The 15,840-nt window shown below is 38.5% G+C and overlaps 1 protein-coding gene across 1 annotated transcript in view; it reads right to left on the bottom strand.

Annotated features, from left to right (window-relative positions):
* LOC149067383 (receptor-type guanylate cyclase Gyc76C-like) overlaps window positions 1-9,175 on the bottom strand; it is a 315,737-nt gene extending 306,562 nt beyond the window's left edge. The window contains exon 1 of the mRNA XM_089252906.1: window positions 7,693-9,175. Within this exon, the coding sequence (XP_089109032.1) occupies window positions 7,693-8,121 (429 nt within the window). The 5' untranslated portion in view covers window positions 8,122-9,175. The remainder of the gene's footprint in view (window positions 1-7,692) is intronic.
* Window positions 9,176-15,840: the final 6,665 nt, after the last annotated feature.

Consider the following 15,840-nt stretch of genomic DNA (forward strand, 5'->3'; position numbering starts at 1 on the left):
GATTTGGAATCCCATCGGAGCCAGTGGAGAGGGGTTTTCTGTTTTTTTAAAAGGTTCAGAAGGCCTGCAGGCAGGAATAGTGTTGAATAATGAATCGGAAAAGGAGTGCTGAGAAGGAGTGGGGTTAGAGGAAAAATCACGATTAATTTCTGTGGCGATATCGATGTGAGAAGTAAGTTCGATATTATCAATTTTAAGGGAAGACGGGTCACCTAATTTAGGGCGAAGGAAATTCCAAAATTTTGAGGGGTTGGTGTTGAGGTAAAGAGTTAGTTAGGTAATTTGTTTTTTGGCGAAGGATGAGACCTTTAAGGTCACGTGTAGAGGCTGAGATCTTATTTCTGAGAGAAAGAGAGTTATTGAATTTAAGTTTGGAGACATTTCGTCGGCGAATTTTCCTTTTTAAATGGATAATATCATAAATAAAACAATCATTATGTTAAATAAAACCAATCTTGATGATATTGTTACCTCCAGACATAAAAACATTCAGTAACTAGAGTCGAGATATTGTTTTTTAACTAAAGCAGAGTCAGGATCTTGTTTTACAAATAAGGTGGAAAATTTTTTTTTATAAAAAGTAAAGATCTTGTTTCTTAAAATATGATAAAAAAATCTTTTTAAATAAGATAAAGATCTTGTTTTTTTTAACAAGGGAGAGTCAAGATCTTGTTTTATTTACGATGCAGAATGAATATTATTATGACTTACATAAAGCAGATTCAAAATCGTGTCTCCTTCAAGTCAATTTATAATACCCGGCAAACACAGAATCATAATGACTTTTCAATGAAATCTTGACTCAAACAATTAAAAACCAAATAAATATCCTATATTACGGTTTTTACAGCATTTCAAGTCAATCGTCAAAACTCCATTGCATAAGAAAAACCGCATGTTTAAGTTACCACTTTTGGAATTCCTAGGAAATATTCTCATTATACTGCGACACGACCGAAACGTGCGTCAAATCAAGACAATATCTTCAAGACATTTAACCTCTCTAGACATGGAAACGTTTAATAAGAATAAGGCATTGTTCAAGAGTCGAGATCTTGTATTTCAAATAAGCTTGGATTCAAGAGATCTTGTTTTATATAAATAAGGTAAAGACATTGTCTTATAAGGGAGAGTAGATATCTTGTTTCATAAATAAGGCAGAGATCTCGTTTTATAAATATGACAACTATATAATAAGATGTATGAAGCAGATTCGAGATTTTGTTTCCAAAAGCTGGCATCACATAATCGCAAAGACTCTTCAATGAAATCTTACTCTTCTTGACTCAAAAACAATGAAAAGCAAAATAAAAATATTCTATATTGCGGTTATTACAGCATTTGAAGTCAATCGTCAAAACTCCACTGCATAAAAAAAAACGCATGTTTAAGTCACCACTTTGTGAATTCCTAGAAATGTTCTCATCATATTGCGACATGACCGAAACGTGTCTCAAATGAAGACAATCTTCACAACATCGTTACCTCCAGACATGGAAACATTTTTAATAAGAATATTCATCATCATTCGTTCATGCAATAAGACAAATAGTTATAGTGTGGAGGGATCCGCGGTTTTTGAGGCGTCTAAGTAATAAGGAAAACCGTGGGAATAATATATTTTTGTTTTTTGAGGAGGGTTAGAAGGAGGAAGCGGCGTGCTCTGGAAAAATGTTCATTCGCGTCCTCCGCGCCGCAGACGCGCGGTTTCTTGTTTTTTTTTAGTTCGTTAATTCGTAGAGCGAAACGTATATTTACGTTCCCTTCCGCTTTCACATCCATGAATCTTTCTCATCAGGAAATTAAATGCCTTTTATCCATGTCTACATGAACAAAATAACAAGAAAACTAAAATGTGGTTGTACCTCTTCCTAGTACGAGATAAAATAATCTTATTTGATGTCCGCGTGCGATGTCTCTTGTAGCGTGACTAAGCTTGCTGTCTTATCGAGATTTCTTTACTTTTATAATGTACGCCCCCCCCCTTTTATAATGTACACATTGGAGATTACACTGGGGATTTCAGGGGCCCTCGGGGTGTATAGGAGGAACTGCCGATAATGAGATCTGGTCTCATGAGTTTAGGGGGAAAAGTATTTTAATTGGTTGCCTAGAACTCACTGGTAGTTATCGGTTTTATGAATGAAGTACAGTTGATAGTCGAAATCATGTCTAATGAATAGATAAGATCTTGTTTTATAACTAAGGGAGAGCCTAGATCCGGTTTTGTCTGTGAAGTGGATTCAAGAGCATGCATAATAAATAATGTAAAGATCTTGTTCTCACAAACAAGGTTATATAGTCAAGATTCTATTTTGTAAATAAAGTAGAATCAAGATCCTGTTTTGTAAATAAGATATAGTTAAGATTCGTTTTGTAAACATAGTAAAGTCATGATCTTTTTTTTATAAATTAGATGTCAATTAGAGTGAAGATCATTTTATAAATAAGGTACAATCAAGATCTTTTTTATAAGTAAAAGGAAAAGTCGAGATCGTTTTATAAATAAGGTAGAGTAGTGATCTTGTTTCTCAAATACCGTATAGTGTCAAGGTTCATAAAAATTTTGAATGAAGACTTGCACACAAACATAACCTCAAAAATATGAACTTGAGACACTGCATCCACATTGGTCCAAGGTGCTCGGGATTGTAATCGGATAAATTGGTGAGCTCTTGATTCACAATGTATATGTATTATGCGTAAAGAACCCAGTGGCCTTAGTTTTATTGGTCCGTGGACTCCGTCATCATAATTTGAAATTCATATGGAAGCACTGAGAAATTCACACACGCACACACAACATTAGATACGCACTAAGGTTCTCAAGTACACATACAGGTACACTTCCGGTATGTATCATTCGGTAGTAAATTGGCCATGGCGATAGACCGGAGTTGCGTTGAGAGAAAGACTCACTCCATGATATTGACACAAAGTGTCCGCAAAACATAAAAGGTTAAGAACCCCTCGGGGGTGGGGGAGATAAACCCATAACTTCAACTCTCGAAGGTTCTCGACATAAACGTTAAAAATTGAATTTACGAGACCCATTTACGGCCCATCAGCCCGGAAGGTGGGCATAATAATGCCGGCAGTGGAAAGGCCCGAGACTATTATTTTCTTTGCAGTATATCGGATTTCGTAATTAGTCTCGGAAACGCGGTGGTGATTCATGTGAGACACACACACTGTGTCATTATTACATCACCTAAAAAGAATTTTCGTTCACAGAGAGAGAGAGAGAGAGGAGAAAAAGAATTCACAACAACACACGGTGAGAGTTGTATAAGCTGACAAATTGTTCAGGAGGAAGGCATTTAAAAAGAAAAAAGCAGGTCTAAGCTTTTTGGTGGGAGAACCCCGACAGTAAAAAACGGTTTATTTTAAGTTCATTTCCGCACACGTAACTCGACTGGAGGGAACTTAAAAGACAGAGAAATCCAAACTACTACTCCTAGAAGTCTATAACGTCAGCGGGTGCACAAACTTTTTCAGTCCGCGGGGCTGATGCTGTATTTCTGCCACTCGAGGGCCAGAAACTTGTATATGTATAGGGTGACCATATAGCCCGCATTTTATGGGACGTTCCCCGTGATATCTCGGTCGTCCCCATTTTTTTTTTTTCAACATGTTGCTTTTTTTTTAACTTGTTTTTAACAAGGCTTACTCACATTTTCTAAATCCAAATTAAGATCATTTTCGTGTGGCTTTCAGTCATAATTATCATTATATAATTATGGTAATTATGACTGTTATAACTAATTATGGTCACATAAATATGTCTCACATTTGTCAAATATCTTTTTTTATCAAATTTTCACTTATTGCGTGCGACTTGCAGTAGCCCCCTATTTCACGTCATTGGCGATTTATCAGCGATTTCGGTGGCAGTTGGCAACTTCATTTGCTTTAATCTTTTCTTTTTTCATGGAGCAAGTGATGGGCAAAGTGATGTTCAAGAGGGAGGGAGACCAAACCCCCCCCCCCCAACATTCTTGATTGAATTTTTATTGAACAAAAAAGTTTTAAATGATTTTGGTATCCGAATCCTCTGGGATTGAGACCAGTGTGTATCCCCTCTTGTGGAGGTCCTATGCAGGGCCATCTCAACATCATGGGCAAAGTGATGTTATGGAGGCCCCGTACCATTTTTTAATGAAATTTTAGTGAATAAAAAACATTGCAAACGAGGTTGACCTCCGGACACCATAATCCCCCTGAGCTACAGTCTAATGAGCATCTCAATTGTCTTGATTCTATAGCCCCCCCCCCTCTCCCGAATCAATACCTGGCTAGAAAAGTAACTGCTTCCATACGGTCGAGATTCCAGTTTTAACGAAAGGTGTTCAGTTGTGTATTTGAGGTGTTTGTTGGAATTTTTCAGTCCATACGCACACATATATACGTTGCACTCAGAAGCGGTTCGAGACAAAATCTTCACCAGTGCGGGATCTATTTTTGGTGTCTTTGAACTCCCTTCAATTTAAAAAAGAAAAAAATTGCTTTAATCGTTTCGTTTCGATATAGTTTAAGTTGTCTGTGTGTTATTTTTATCGTAATCGAAATCGGTATATACCAGTGTTTCTCAAAATGAGCGTCGTGGTGAACTGGAGATATTTGGGGGGGGGGGTCAAAAATGACTCAAAATCTGCTTACGTAATACTTGAATGGCCCCAAACGCAAACGCGCTGGCGCCTTTCGAAACGGCCGCTCCACAAACGTTAAAACGGCATTTCTGTTGAAATTTATCGTGAGAAAACAAGAATATCATGCGTGCAAATGTAACCTGGGGAAGAGAAAGAACCCGTATGCAAATCTGCGTCACAGTGAATAAAAGGCGAGGACACCAGCCCTGTGTGAAGTTATTCCAGCGTGCAATCGTTCTAACAGTTGTAACGTACGGGATAATCGCGCACTTTGTTAATACTGAAAAAGGACATTAGTGCTGCCTGTGTGGTACTTCCGTTTGCAGCTACGCAAATGAAATGCGTGCCGGCTTTTCCAGTATTACTAAAGCGCGCCATGTTATCCCGTACGTTACAACTGATAGAACGGTTGCACGCTGGAATAACTTCACGGGGCTGGCGTCCGCGCCTTTTCTTCACTGTGACGCAGATTTGCATACGGGTTCTTTCTCTTCCCCAGGTTACATTTGCACGCATGATATTCTTGTTTTCTCACGATAAATTTCAACACGAATGCCGTTTTAACGTTTGTGGAGCGGCCGTTTCGAAAGGCGCCAGCGCGTTTGCGTTTGGTTCCATTCAAGTACTACGTAAGCAGATTTTTAGAAATTTTTGACCCCCTCCCCTTGTCAGCAAAATTTCGTCAGCAGCTTAAAATATTTCATATCTTCAAAAAGGGGCGGTTGATGACTTAAGCACCCTCCAAACCCCCCCCCCTCTCCCCCCTTGTCATCAAAAGTTAGCAAATCCGAAACACCCCCCCCCACTTGATGCTGACTTAATACTTGAATGACCCCTTTCATGTTAGATTATGCATTCTTTGATGACAATTGTTTGTATTGGTATGTACTATCACTTCTTCAAGTTTTTCCCATCTGTTCTGAATCACCCCGTATACTGTATGTATATACAGGGTGATTATAAAAAAAATTATCCCGACATATGGGCCCCTAACTATCATACCATTCACAGAAACTGAATGAAATTTTGGAATAAGGTATTTTGAGGTATGCGCTCAAGAATGATATGGAAAACAACAGTGTCACTCTAACAGTTACGGTTACAGTGAGAAAATTTCGAAAATATCAAATGGCAACACCAAGTTCTTTGTATTGGAATGCGATCTCCATACTGAAAAACACTAAATAGCGTTCGAACGGCAACTGTAGCATGAAAATCACCGGCGGTAGATAGGCTAAAAGTGAGGACAACCAATAAGGACAGAGAAGCAGCATAAAATAAAGCATTTTATTGTGTTTTCCACATGACCTTGTGGAGGACTAATCAGGCTGGGATCTCGGTGTGACGAATGAAACGAACATTAATGCTCTGGTGCACGGCAAAGTCCTTTTTCCTTGCCTAGCTCCGGGGATTTTCGTGCTACAGGTGCCATTCCAACGCTATTTAGTGTTTTTCAGTATGGAGATCGCATTCCAATACAAAAAACTTGGTGTCGCCATTTGAGATTTTCGAATGTTCTGTGAATTTCAGTTTCTGTGAATGGTATGATAGTTAGGGGCCCATATGTCGGGATAGTTTTTTTATAATCACCCCGTATATAGATGAGCACTGTTCTCAAATAAGATTCTTTTTAAAAAAAAATCATGTATTTCTCGAACTTTCAAATTTCTTTCTAACTTTTTCCACTTATTCGGCGCCCTGTGAATAACTGTCACAGGTCGCACTGCCTTAACACCGCCGAGGTGCTCGCGAGCAACAGGTTTGAAGAAAAAAAAACCTCAAGGGGAAAAACACGGATCACAGAATGGGAATCGCCGTCCTAAAATCGGAAAAAAATCGAAATATCTCTCTCTCTGCACCCTTTATTTCTAAATATAAATAGTGCGAATAGAAATATTCTAAAATTAACTTATTTATAGTAATTAACTATTCGGTAGATCGATTATTTTAGGCGGTGCTATGACACCCACTCTATACAGTGACGTACACCCACGTTTACATCCACGTGAAGAACACAGTATCGTTAGGGAAGTTAAATTCTCGGGACGCCCCCACACCACAGGAATCCTAAAATCGGACCCTGGACAGGGAATTGCCCGAGGGTTTTTGCACGGGCCTCTTTCTAGTAAATTTGCAACACTGAAAAATTCAAAAAAAATAAAATTCAAACCGGACCCCGAGAGCCAAATCATTTTCAGCCTCCCATTTGGGGGCCCATGGGGACTACGCATGTCATCTATGTATACCAAAAGTGTATTTTTGATGACATGCGTAGTTATTTATTTATAATTATGGTTAACAAGTTTCAGTCAGACCAGGGGTTCTTAACCAAGAATCCGTGGACCCCCCCCCCTTCCAGAGATATTTTACGGGGTCCGTGAACTTCGATAAAAGAAAACAACTATTTTTACATTGTTATATACTAAATATTATTCTGTGGGGAGGGGGGGTCCGTGGCCTCATTTCATTATCGCCCGTCCATGACCCTCATTTTATTTCAATTTCGTTTTCTCAGTCAGCCATGGGTCCTCGAACCCCTCGGGGATCCATGGAGAGTATTTCGGGGAGAGGGGGGGGGGTCTGTGAACTTGGATGGGAGAAAACAATTCACTTATTTTTACATATTATTATTATCTTACATAATGAATATTATTGAAGGTGTTTGCGACATCCATTTTATCGCCAAGGGGGGGGGGGTTCCGTGGGGCACAGAGGCCGTAGCCTTCATTTCATCGGCAAGTGAGGGAGGGGTCCGAGGCTTTAGTTTTGTTAGCCCATGGTCTTCATTTCATTAGCAAAGGGTTTTTGAACTTAATAAGAAAACAACTTACTCTCAATTGTTTTTACACATTACTGTATACCGAATATCATTCTGTTAAGGGGTCCGTACAATTCGTCTTATTGTCACAAAAGGTCCATGAACACGAAACAAGAACCCTCCCTGAATTATACATATTGAATGGCCATAGATGCAACCTAGTACGCATGGAAAAATAGTAATGCATGGAGAGATGGTGAATAACAAAGAAAAATTGGTACTTACGTAACTGATCATGGGCAAGTTCAACGACGCGGAGACGGTGGCCTCGACCTCGCAGGAATTCTCGGGCCCGAAAAACGCGATAACACCGTCGTACCACATGTCGATGACGGATTTGGAGCCCAACAACGTGTCACCCCTGGTGTCATTGTATATGAAATCCAGGGTGTAGTTGAACGGCAATATACCGCGCTTGTTGACCTCCTCGATGGAGTAAGTCATCGCGCCGCTGATGATATTCCCTTGCCTGTGGCTGCCCATGATGTTCGTCAGGTATCCGACTGTCAGGTTCGTGCAACGCGTCCGGAGCACGAGGTTCGGCGACAACAAAAACAGCAACAACAACGCGAAGGCGACACACGGTGTCGCAGCCGGGCGGCAGCTGTCGCAACAACGACGCCGTCCGACTCCGGGAGATCCGACCGATCCCATTTCGGTACGCCGTGAAAATTAATTCACTATCGAAACTGCACGCGAGAGTCTTGTCTATCTTCACTGTCGTTCATTTTATCACTTATCTCATCTAAGATCTGGCCAAAAAAAAATCACGGGAAATCATAGTTTTTGGCGCTAATTAGACGTTTTTTTCCACGGTTTTGAAATCCAATTTGGCCACACACTTAGAAAATTAGACGTCTTTTCCAGTAGATGAAATCCAAATATTTCCAACGAGACGTTCAGCTCACAAATCGGATCAATTATCTAAGAGAGATGCGATTTTTTTTTTAAAAATCCAATTTGGCGGAAAGTAGACGTTTTTCCACTCTTTTATATTCCAATTTGGCGCCTGAAAAAAATTAGACGTATTTTCCACTTGATGGAAAAAATGTCCAGCACATACAAAATCGAACAACACGCCACTGAAATTTTCCTATTATATAGTTCTTTGAGAAAAAAACTTTCCAAACTTGTATATGCTATAACACAATCAAATCATCGTTTTTGGCGCAAATTAGACGTCTTCCCACCGTTTTAAAATCCAATTCCGCGCAATAAAACAAATTAGACGTCTTTTTTTCCAGTGGACGAGAAAAATCCAAATGTCCAGTCACACACACACAAAAAAAATCGACTAACACGCCACTGAATATTTCTTCCGTTATCTATTTCCTTGAGAAAAAAAAAAACTTTCTTGTATGTTATAACACACACAATCAACAGGCTGCCGCTGTCGCCGTCACCACCACCGCCGCCACTGCTTATCAAAAGTGTTTCTGACCTTTAGAAGATATCTTCAAGAAGTTCTATTCGCTGAAAGTAGCCCCAGAGACCGCAGCAGCCGCCGGAACGTTGTTTATACATTAAGAAAAGAAATCTAGAGAGTCCGGTCTCAAGTCCATGGTCGCTCAAAATGAGCAACTTTTCCACATTATTATTTTATTATTTATTTTTTCCGGGTAGGAAATAAACCCACAAGAAGCTGCTGCTTTTTTTTTTTTTCAAGCCATTCAAGCGCAGGTCTTGCTTGGACCGCTGCTACCTTCCGTTTGACGCCGACGACTCGCAAGCACAGCTTCAGCTCTCTCTCTCAGCTCTCTCTCTAGCTGAGCAGAGCGGCAACCGGAGGAATTTTGTTCCGCGCGTCGCGAGGAAGTGCGCCGATTTACTTTTTTATTTATTTATGTCTTTTTTAAGATATTTTTATGTGTTTTTAATTTATTTTCACGTCTCTTTCTCTGTGATAAACCCATTTTTTCTTCCCGCGCTCGAAAACGGGGAATTTATCTTGAAAATAGGGATTTTTATCCCCGATTTTGTGAGAAGGGGGGAAAAATACCATCAGGTGGTTTTTAGTTGTTTTTATTTTTAACGAGCTGGTTTCGAACCTAGTTTTTTCACTTTTCTTTTCCTCCGCAGTTGTTTTGGAGTTTTTCCTTGGGGCAAGGACGGGTCACGTATCTTGGCCTGGCCTCTTGATACAGTTTTCTCTTTTGCATGCATGCAATGCAGCAGCAGCAGCAGGTCTGTGAATCGAAGGATAATATTTGCGATGATAATACACACTCCATACTGTATATCTATTAATAATATTATCTCTTTTTCTGCTGTAGATATATTCGTAGTTTTTCTTCGAGGAGAAAACAGCTGTGCGTTAATTATGCCGTTACCGGAAGGAGTCCGTACCAAAAATATCTCGAGGAATTATGTGGTTTTTGCTCTGGTGCGTGTGAGATCTTTGATCAGGAATTGTGTGAGTTTTTGAAAATATTTTTCAACAAAAGAAGTTGTGTGATATTTTTTGATGCGCGTGAGTTTTCCAGTCAATGGGTGATAATTTTAGAGACACTAATTTTGTGAGAATTTTTGACACATCAATTTTGTGAGAATTTCCGACACATCAATTTTGTGAGAATGTTTGAGACATTAATTTTGCGATAATTTTTGGCACATTCATTTTTGAGAATTTTTGACACATTCGTTTTTGAGAATTTTTGACACATCAATTTTGTGAGAATTTTTGACGCATCAATTTTGGGAGAATTTTTGACACATCAGTTTTGTGAGAATGTTTGGGACATTAATTTTGTGAGAATATTTGAGACATTAATTTTGTGAGAATGTTTGGGACATTAATTTTGTAAGAATGTTTTAGACACTAATTTTGTGAGAATTTTTGACACATCAATTTTGTGAGAATTTCCGACACATCAATTTTGTGAGAATGTTTGAGACATCAATCTTGTGAGAATGTTTGAGACATTAATTTTGCGATAATTTTTGGCACATTCATTTTTGAGAATTTTTGACACATTCGTTTTTGAGAATTTTTGACACATCAGTTTTGTGAGAATGTTTGGGACATTAATTTTGTGAGAATATTTGAGACATTAATTTTGTGAGAATGTTTGAGACATTAATTTTGTGAGAATTTTTGAGACATTAATTTTTCGAGAATTTTTGAGATATAAATTTTGTGAGAATGCTTGGAAACTGCGACATGACTGCCGAAAAAATTGCCACCGCAGGGAGTTCCGGGACCATCGAGGGGTTAGCGACCAACCTCTCGATGAGTAAAAAAAAGCCTGCCGTTCGGAATCGGCAGTAAATTGTAGGTCCCGGTCTAATTAGCCCTCCTCGTGTGCAGAAAATAGCCGTGGTGCGACAAGAATGATCAAATTATCAAATGAGAATGTTTGAGACATAAATTTTGTTTGAATGTTTGAGCCATTAATTTTTTTTAATGCTTGAGGCATTGATTTTTTTCATGTTTGAGCCATTAGTTTTGTGAGAATTTTTGAGGCATTGATTTTGTGAGAATTTTTGAGACATTAATTTTGCGAGAATTTTTGAGGCATTAATTTTGTGAAAATTTTTTACACATAATTTTGTGAAAATTTTTTACACATAATTTTGTGAAAATTTTTTACACATAATTTTGTGAAAATTTTTTACACATAATTTTGTGAAAATTTCCCAGTGAATTTTGTGAGAATTTTTCCGACATTGATTTTTTATTCATTTAGGCCACTTGCTGCGGAAGGCCTTGCAAAGCTCTTAATACTTGCATTTTGTGAGAAATTTTAAGATAATATTATTCGTACAGAAGTTTTTTTCAAATAAAGATTTTTTCACACTATTATAATGTGTAAGAATATTTGAGACATTAATTTTGTGGGAATGTCTGATAAAAAGTATCTGTTAGGACAATAACCCAACACATATATCAAATTTTCAATATCCAACACCGCAATCGCGCTAGTGCGTTTCGAAACAGCTGCTCCGCACACGTTAAAACGGCATTCCTGATGAAATTTATCGGGAGAAGACGAACAACCATGCATGCAAATGTACGTCCATTTATTTCATTTACGGAACTGTAAATAGAAGTACCACAGAGGCAGCGTGAACGTACGGCGAGCGTTTCCCCACAGGTGGTTGCCCAATCCGAAAACATCTGCGCGCATGCATCGGCAGCTGTGCGAAACGGGATCCTTTCTTGCTTCCCGGTCTGATGCAGGTCTTACAAGAATGTGACACGGATTTGAATACGGTTTTTCCTTCTTCCCAAGGTAGCATTTGCATGCATGGCGTCCTTTTTTCTCCCGATAAATTTCAACAGGAATGTCGTTTTAACGTTTGCGGAACGGCCGTTTCGAAAGGCGAGTTTGCGTTTCATGTTAGACCATGCATTCTTCGATGAGAATTGTTTGTATTGGTGTGTACTATCACCTCTTAAAGTTTTACCATCTTTTCTGAATCACCCTGTATACAAACATGAATTTTTTGCACACTTCCTCTCTCTTTCTCCACGGAGCATTGCTACGTGACAATTAGGTATAAATACAACTACATTAATTGTGATTTTAAGCACAGTAAAATCCCTCTTTTGAGGACACTCAACGGGACGAAAAAAATTGTCCTTAAAACAGGGGTGACGCTATAAGAGGGGAGTTCTTGTTTAAGTTGTATTATACAGGGTGTCCTGTAAATGCTAGAACGGCCTTTATCTCATCAACCCTCCGTCGTAGAGGTATGATTCTAATTTAAAAAATGCTCTACGGGCGTTCAGAAATCACCCTCTACCAGTTTTGAGAGTTAAAGTACAATGTATAACAAAATTAAAAAAATGTTATAGTCCCTCTGTGTTTTAATATCCAATTAGAAAGTCAAACCCTGTCTCTCCTGATGCCAACAAAAAAAATCCCATGGTTCTAAGTGTAATATTCACCGAGATATTCGAATTCGGAAAGAACAGTGTTAAAGGCGGTAAAACGGTTTTTCCGTAAAATATGTTTGACTGTTTATAGGAATTTTTAACTTGTATAAAAAATGTGCGGTGAATAATCCACGATCGTACCCCGATGTAATAGTAACAAATTTTACGATCGTACCCCGATATAATGATACAATACATGTATGAATTATCATCTATAGCAGTGTTTCTTAACCTTTTTCAGCTCATGGCCCCCCCTATGGATCACATTTTTTTCTCGTGGCCCCCCTGTCCTATCCAGCCCCTTCCCCCCACCCTCATCCAAGAGTGAGTTCCAGGAGTCAAATTATATGGTAAAAAATAATGTTTGTAAAATACGGGACGATCCGACGAACCTGCACGATAACTCGACCCTCCCAACATATCCACCGTTGCTCTGGCGGCCCTCCATACTTAGCTGGAAATAACAGCTTACATATGAAAATCATAGTACCAGATCCCATATCCCCTCCCTCCATTATAGACATGAAGACCCGGGTCATGCCCACATAGACCCAAGGGTTAAGATTCCCCTGGTTCTACGGACGGATCTGATGTGGATGCTGAAAGTAGAAATATTTTTCAACCATTTTTCATTTTTAAATCTTTTCTCTCCGCAGCTCCCTATGACTCAATTCACCACCTGTCGTGGATCACCTTATTTCTGATTTTCACCCGTGGCCCCCTTAGAACAGCCCAGGACCACAAGGGGGCCATATGGCCCCAGGTTGAGAACCACTGATCTATAGTACAGTATATCGTATAGTACGATTTATCATGTTTGCCAACGACGAGGGTCTTACGGGGGTATTATATATAATCCCCGGTAAAAGTGACAATTTTTAGTACATATTAAATTTACCAACGACGCTTGGGTACTATACATAATCGTTGATAGAAGTGATAAATTCAGAGCAATTTATCAAACTTACCAAAATGCTTGCTAAGTATGCATAATAGCCGGTTATTTATGTATATGTATATTACATAGTAATATATTTACCGTAACATATATTATATCTATCTCCTCTAAGGGTACAGAATAGGGATACATAAATTTTGCCAAAAAAATCCGAAATTTAGCAAAAAGAAAATTTTATAATCTTAAATTTCGCATTTATTCGCAAAAAAAATTCAGGTCAGAAATTTCGTACTTATTCACAAAAAAAATTTCATTACTTCACAAAAAATAAATTGCATATATTTAAAAACAAAATAGCATATCATTGGCCCTCGACTCTAAAATTATTATTTCTGAAGCCCCCCCCCCCCCCCCCCACCTTGCTAGAAATGCTTACTCTCGATAATTTGGACCAGATCTCATTTTCATGAAGGCCCCTCTGCACTTGAGGTTACTGGACCGCGCTCAGTCGGACCCATGCATTAAGACGACACTAGTTGGATGTCATGTGAACAGTCAATTTATTTCAATTCTTTTCTGCTGCTGTGTCTTCAGCAGAATACTATGCCGTTCATCAATTCCAACATACAAAGTAGTCTCGTTTATCCGACTTCCGTATTATCCGACGTCTCACCGCAAAAAAATAAAAATAAAAGAGATCAAGGACCAACTGTTGAGCTTCCAGAATTTCACATAACGACGGAGTTAAGACTCTAGAAACTGCAATTAAATACCTTGAGCAACAAGAAGCTATAGAAATCGAAATAATGATGCTGCAAAGATGGCGATATTTGGCAGCGAAGAAATGGCACTCGCTAGGAAAGCAGACTACGATCAAAAAAATTTTTAAATCATCACAGGACTGAACTTTTCAAGTACTGAATTTAACTTCAAAATATTCTGTAACTGTGAGTTCATTTTCTCACTTAATTTTTTCTGTTGTTTTGCTGTCAACATGATTATTAGGTTCGTAATGTGCAAAATTATAACATAGTTTGACGTTTAAAAGGCTTTCCCTTAACACCTCCGTATTATCCGAGTTCTGCCGGTCCGTTTATGTCGGATAAGCGAGACTCTACTATACTTATTTGTCAATTTTTTTCCGCAAAAATACTCTTGAAATTTGCGCCCAAAAAGATTTCAAATCTACGAACTTCTTCCACAAAACATGTGCGAATGGAAAGTTTGATCTTTTCAAATTGCCAATTTTAGCATAATTTCCCTACAGAATTCGGAAACGAAAGTCAACTGAGCCCATATTTTAGGAGCTAGAATTTCATTGTCAAAACTTAAGAAACTTATGCTGAAGTAATCGTCTTCATATTTATTGAGAAAAGCAGCAATATATGATATTAGCTCAGATGAATGACACCTTTGAACCATAAATTCCGCCTGGTTACTACAGGCGTCGGGAAGAATTTTGCTGCCAGTATGTAATAGCCTACTTATACAGTGATACTTTCTTTTTCTTTTTGGTAGCTTAAATACGCACTGCTCATTTTTCTTGAGTGCACAAACGTTATCTTCGTCTTTGCCACAACAGAATTAAATTCTTTGAATTCTTTCATGAATGCGTCACTCACAAGATTCACATTATGAGCCCAGCATTGGTAGTGCAAAATGTTGTCACCAAGAAGTGTTTTCAGTAATTTTAAGCACGCAGTCATGTAACGCGCCGAGTCTCTGATACTAGATCCTTTATTTTCGTATTTAGTTTCGTATTCTTTTAAGGTGTCATTTATAGCTTGGAAACACTCGGAAGACTTAACGATAAAAGAATTTATCGAGAATTATTAGAAAGAAATAAAACGAGATTCCGTAGAAAAGTAGTAAAAATTCAAATTTTTTGCATTTATTCGTCAAAATTGGTAAATTTCGCATTTATTTCGTGAACTTCGAATTTTTCGCGGTTATTTCGTAAATACGAAATTTACGTATCCCTACGCGTGCGCACACACACACACACACACACACTTCCGGCACAACAAGACGGTAGTAAATTGCCCAATAGCGATATGTCCGACTTTATTTTAACGCTTTTAAAAATACAATTTACACAGAAGAATAGATTTCTACTGCTTCTAAATAAATTCTAGAACCTAGTAATAACCGTAATTGAATATTCAGTGAATTCGTTCTTTATTTAAGGTCATCGAAGAGGTCACAGGGGTGAATTCGAACCTCGTCTGCGGTTTCGTAGCTAAATACTCCGTGCCATTAATTGCGCGGGAAATTCCAATCAAATTGACTGTAAAAGAAAGTGGTCTGGTATGGTATGCATCTATAATAAGGGAAAGTCGAAAGAGCCCCCCCCCCCCACCTGTTCTTTCAATGGAATCTCAGGCGCGTGCGCAAAGAAAAACAAAATGCGAAAAAGAAATTGACCTACCAATCCACTTGCATCAAATGATCCAATTCTTTTCTGTGTGTGTGTGTCAGGAATTTCTTGTTTTCTTTTTCTATAAGAGAGTTGGATTTTCCACGAGTGATTAAGATCATTCTTGCCGTTTACTTTCCCACAACCTGTTTCATAACAACAGACTTTTGGCCGATTGCG

This window comes from Pholcus phalangioides, unplaced genomic scaffold (genome assembly GCF_987345545.1).
Source record: "Pholcus phalangioides strain wild (caught in Gottingen) unplaced genomic scaffold, Ppha-v1.0 ptg000031l_1, whole genome shotgun sequence".
In the NCBI taxonomy this organism is placed as follows: Eukaryota; Metazoa; Arthropoda; class Arachnida; order Araneae; family Pholcidae; genus Pholcus; species Pholcus phalangioides.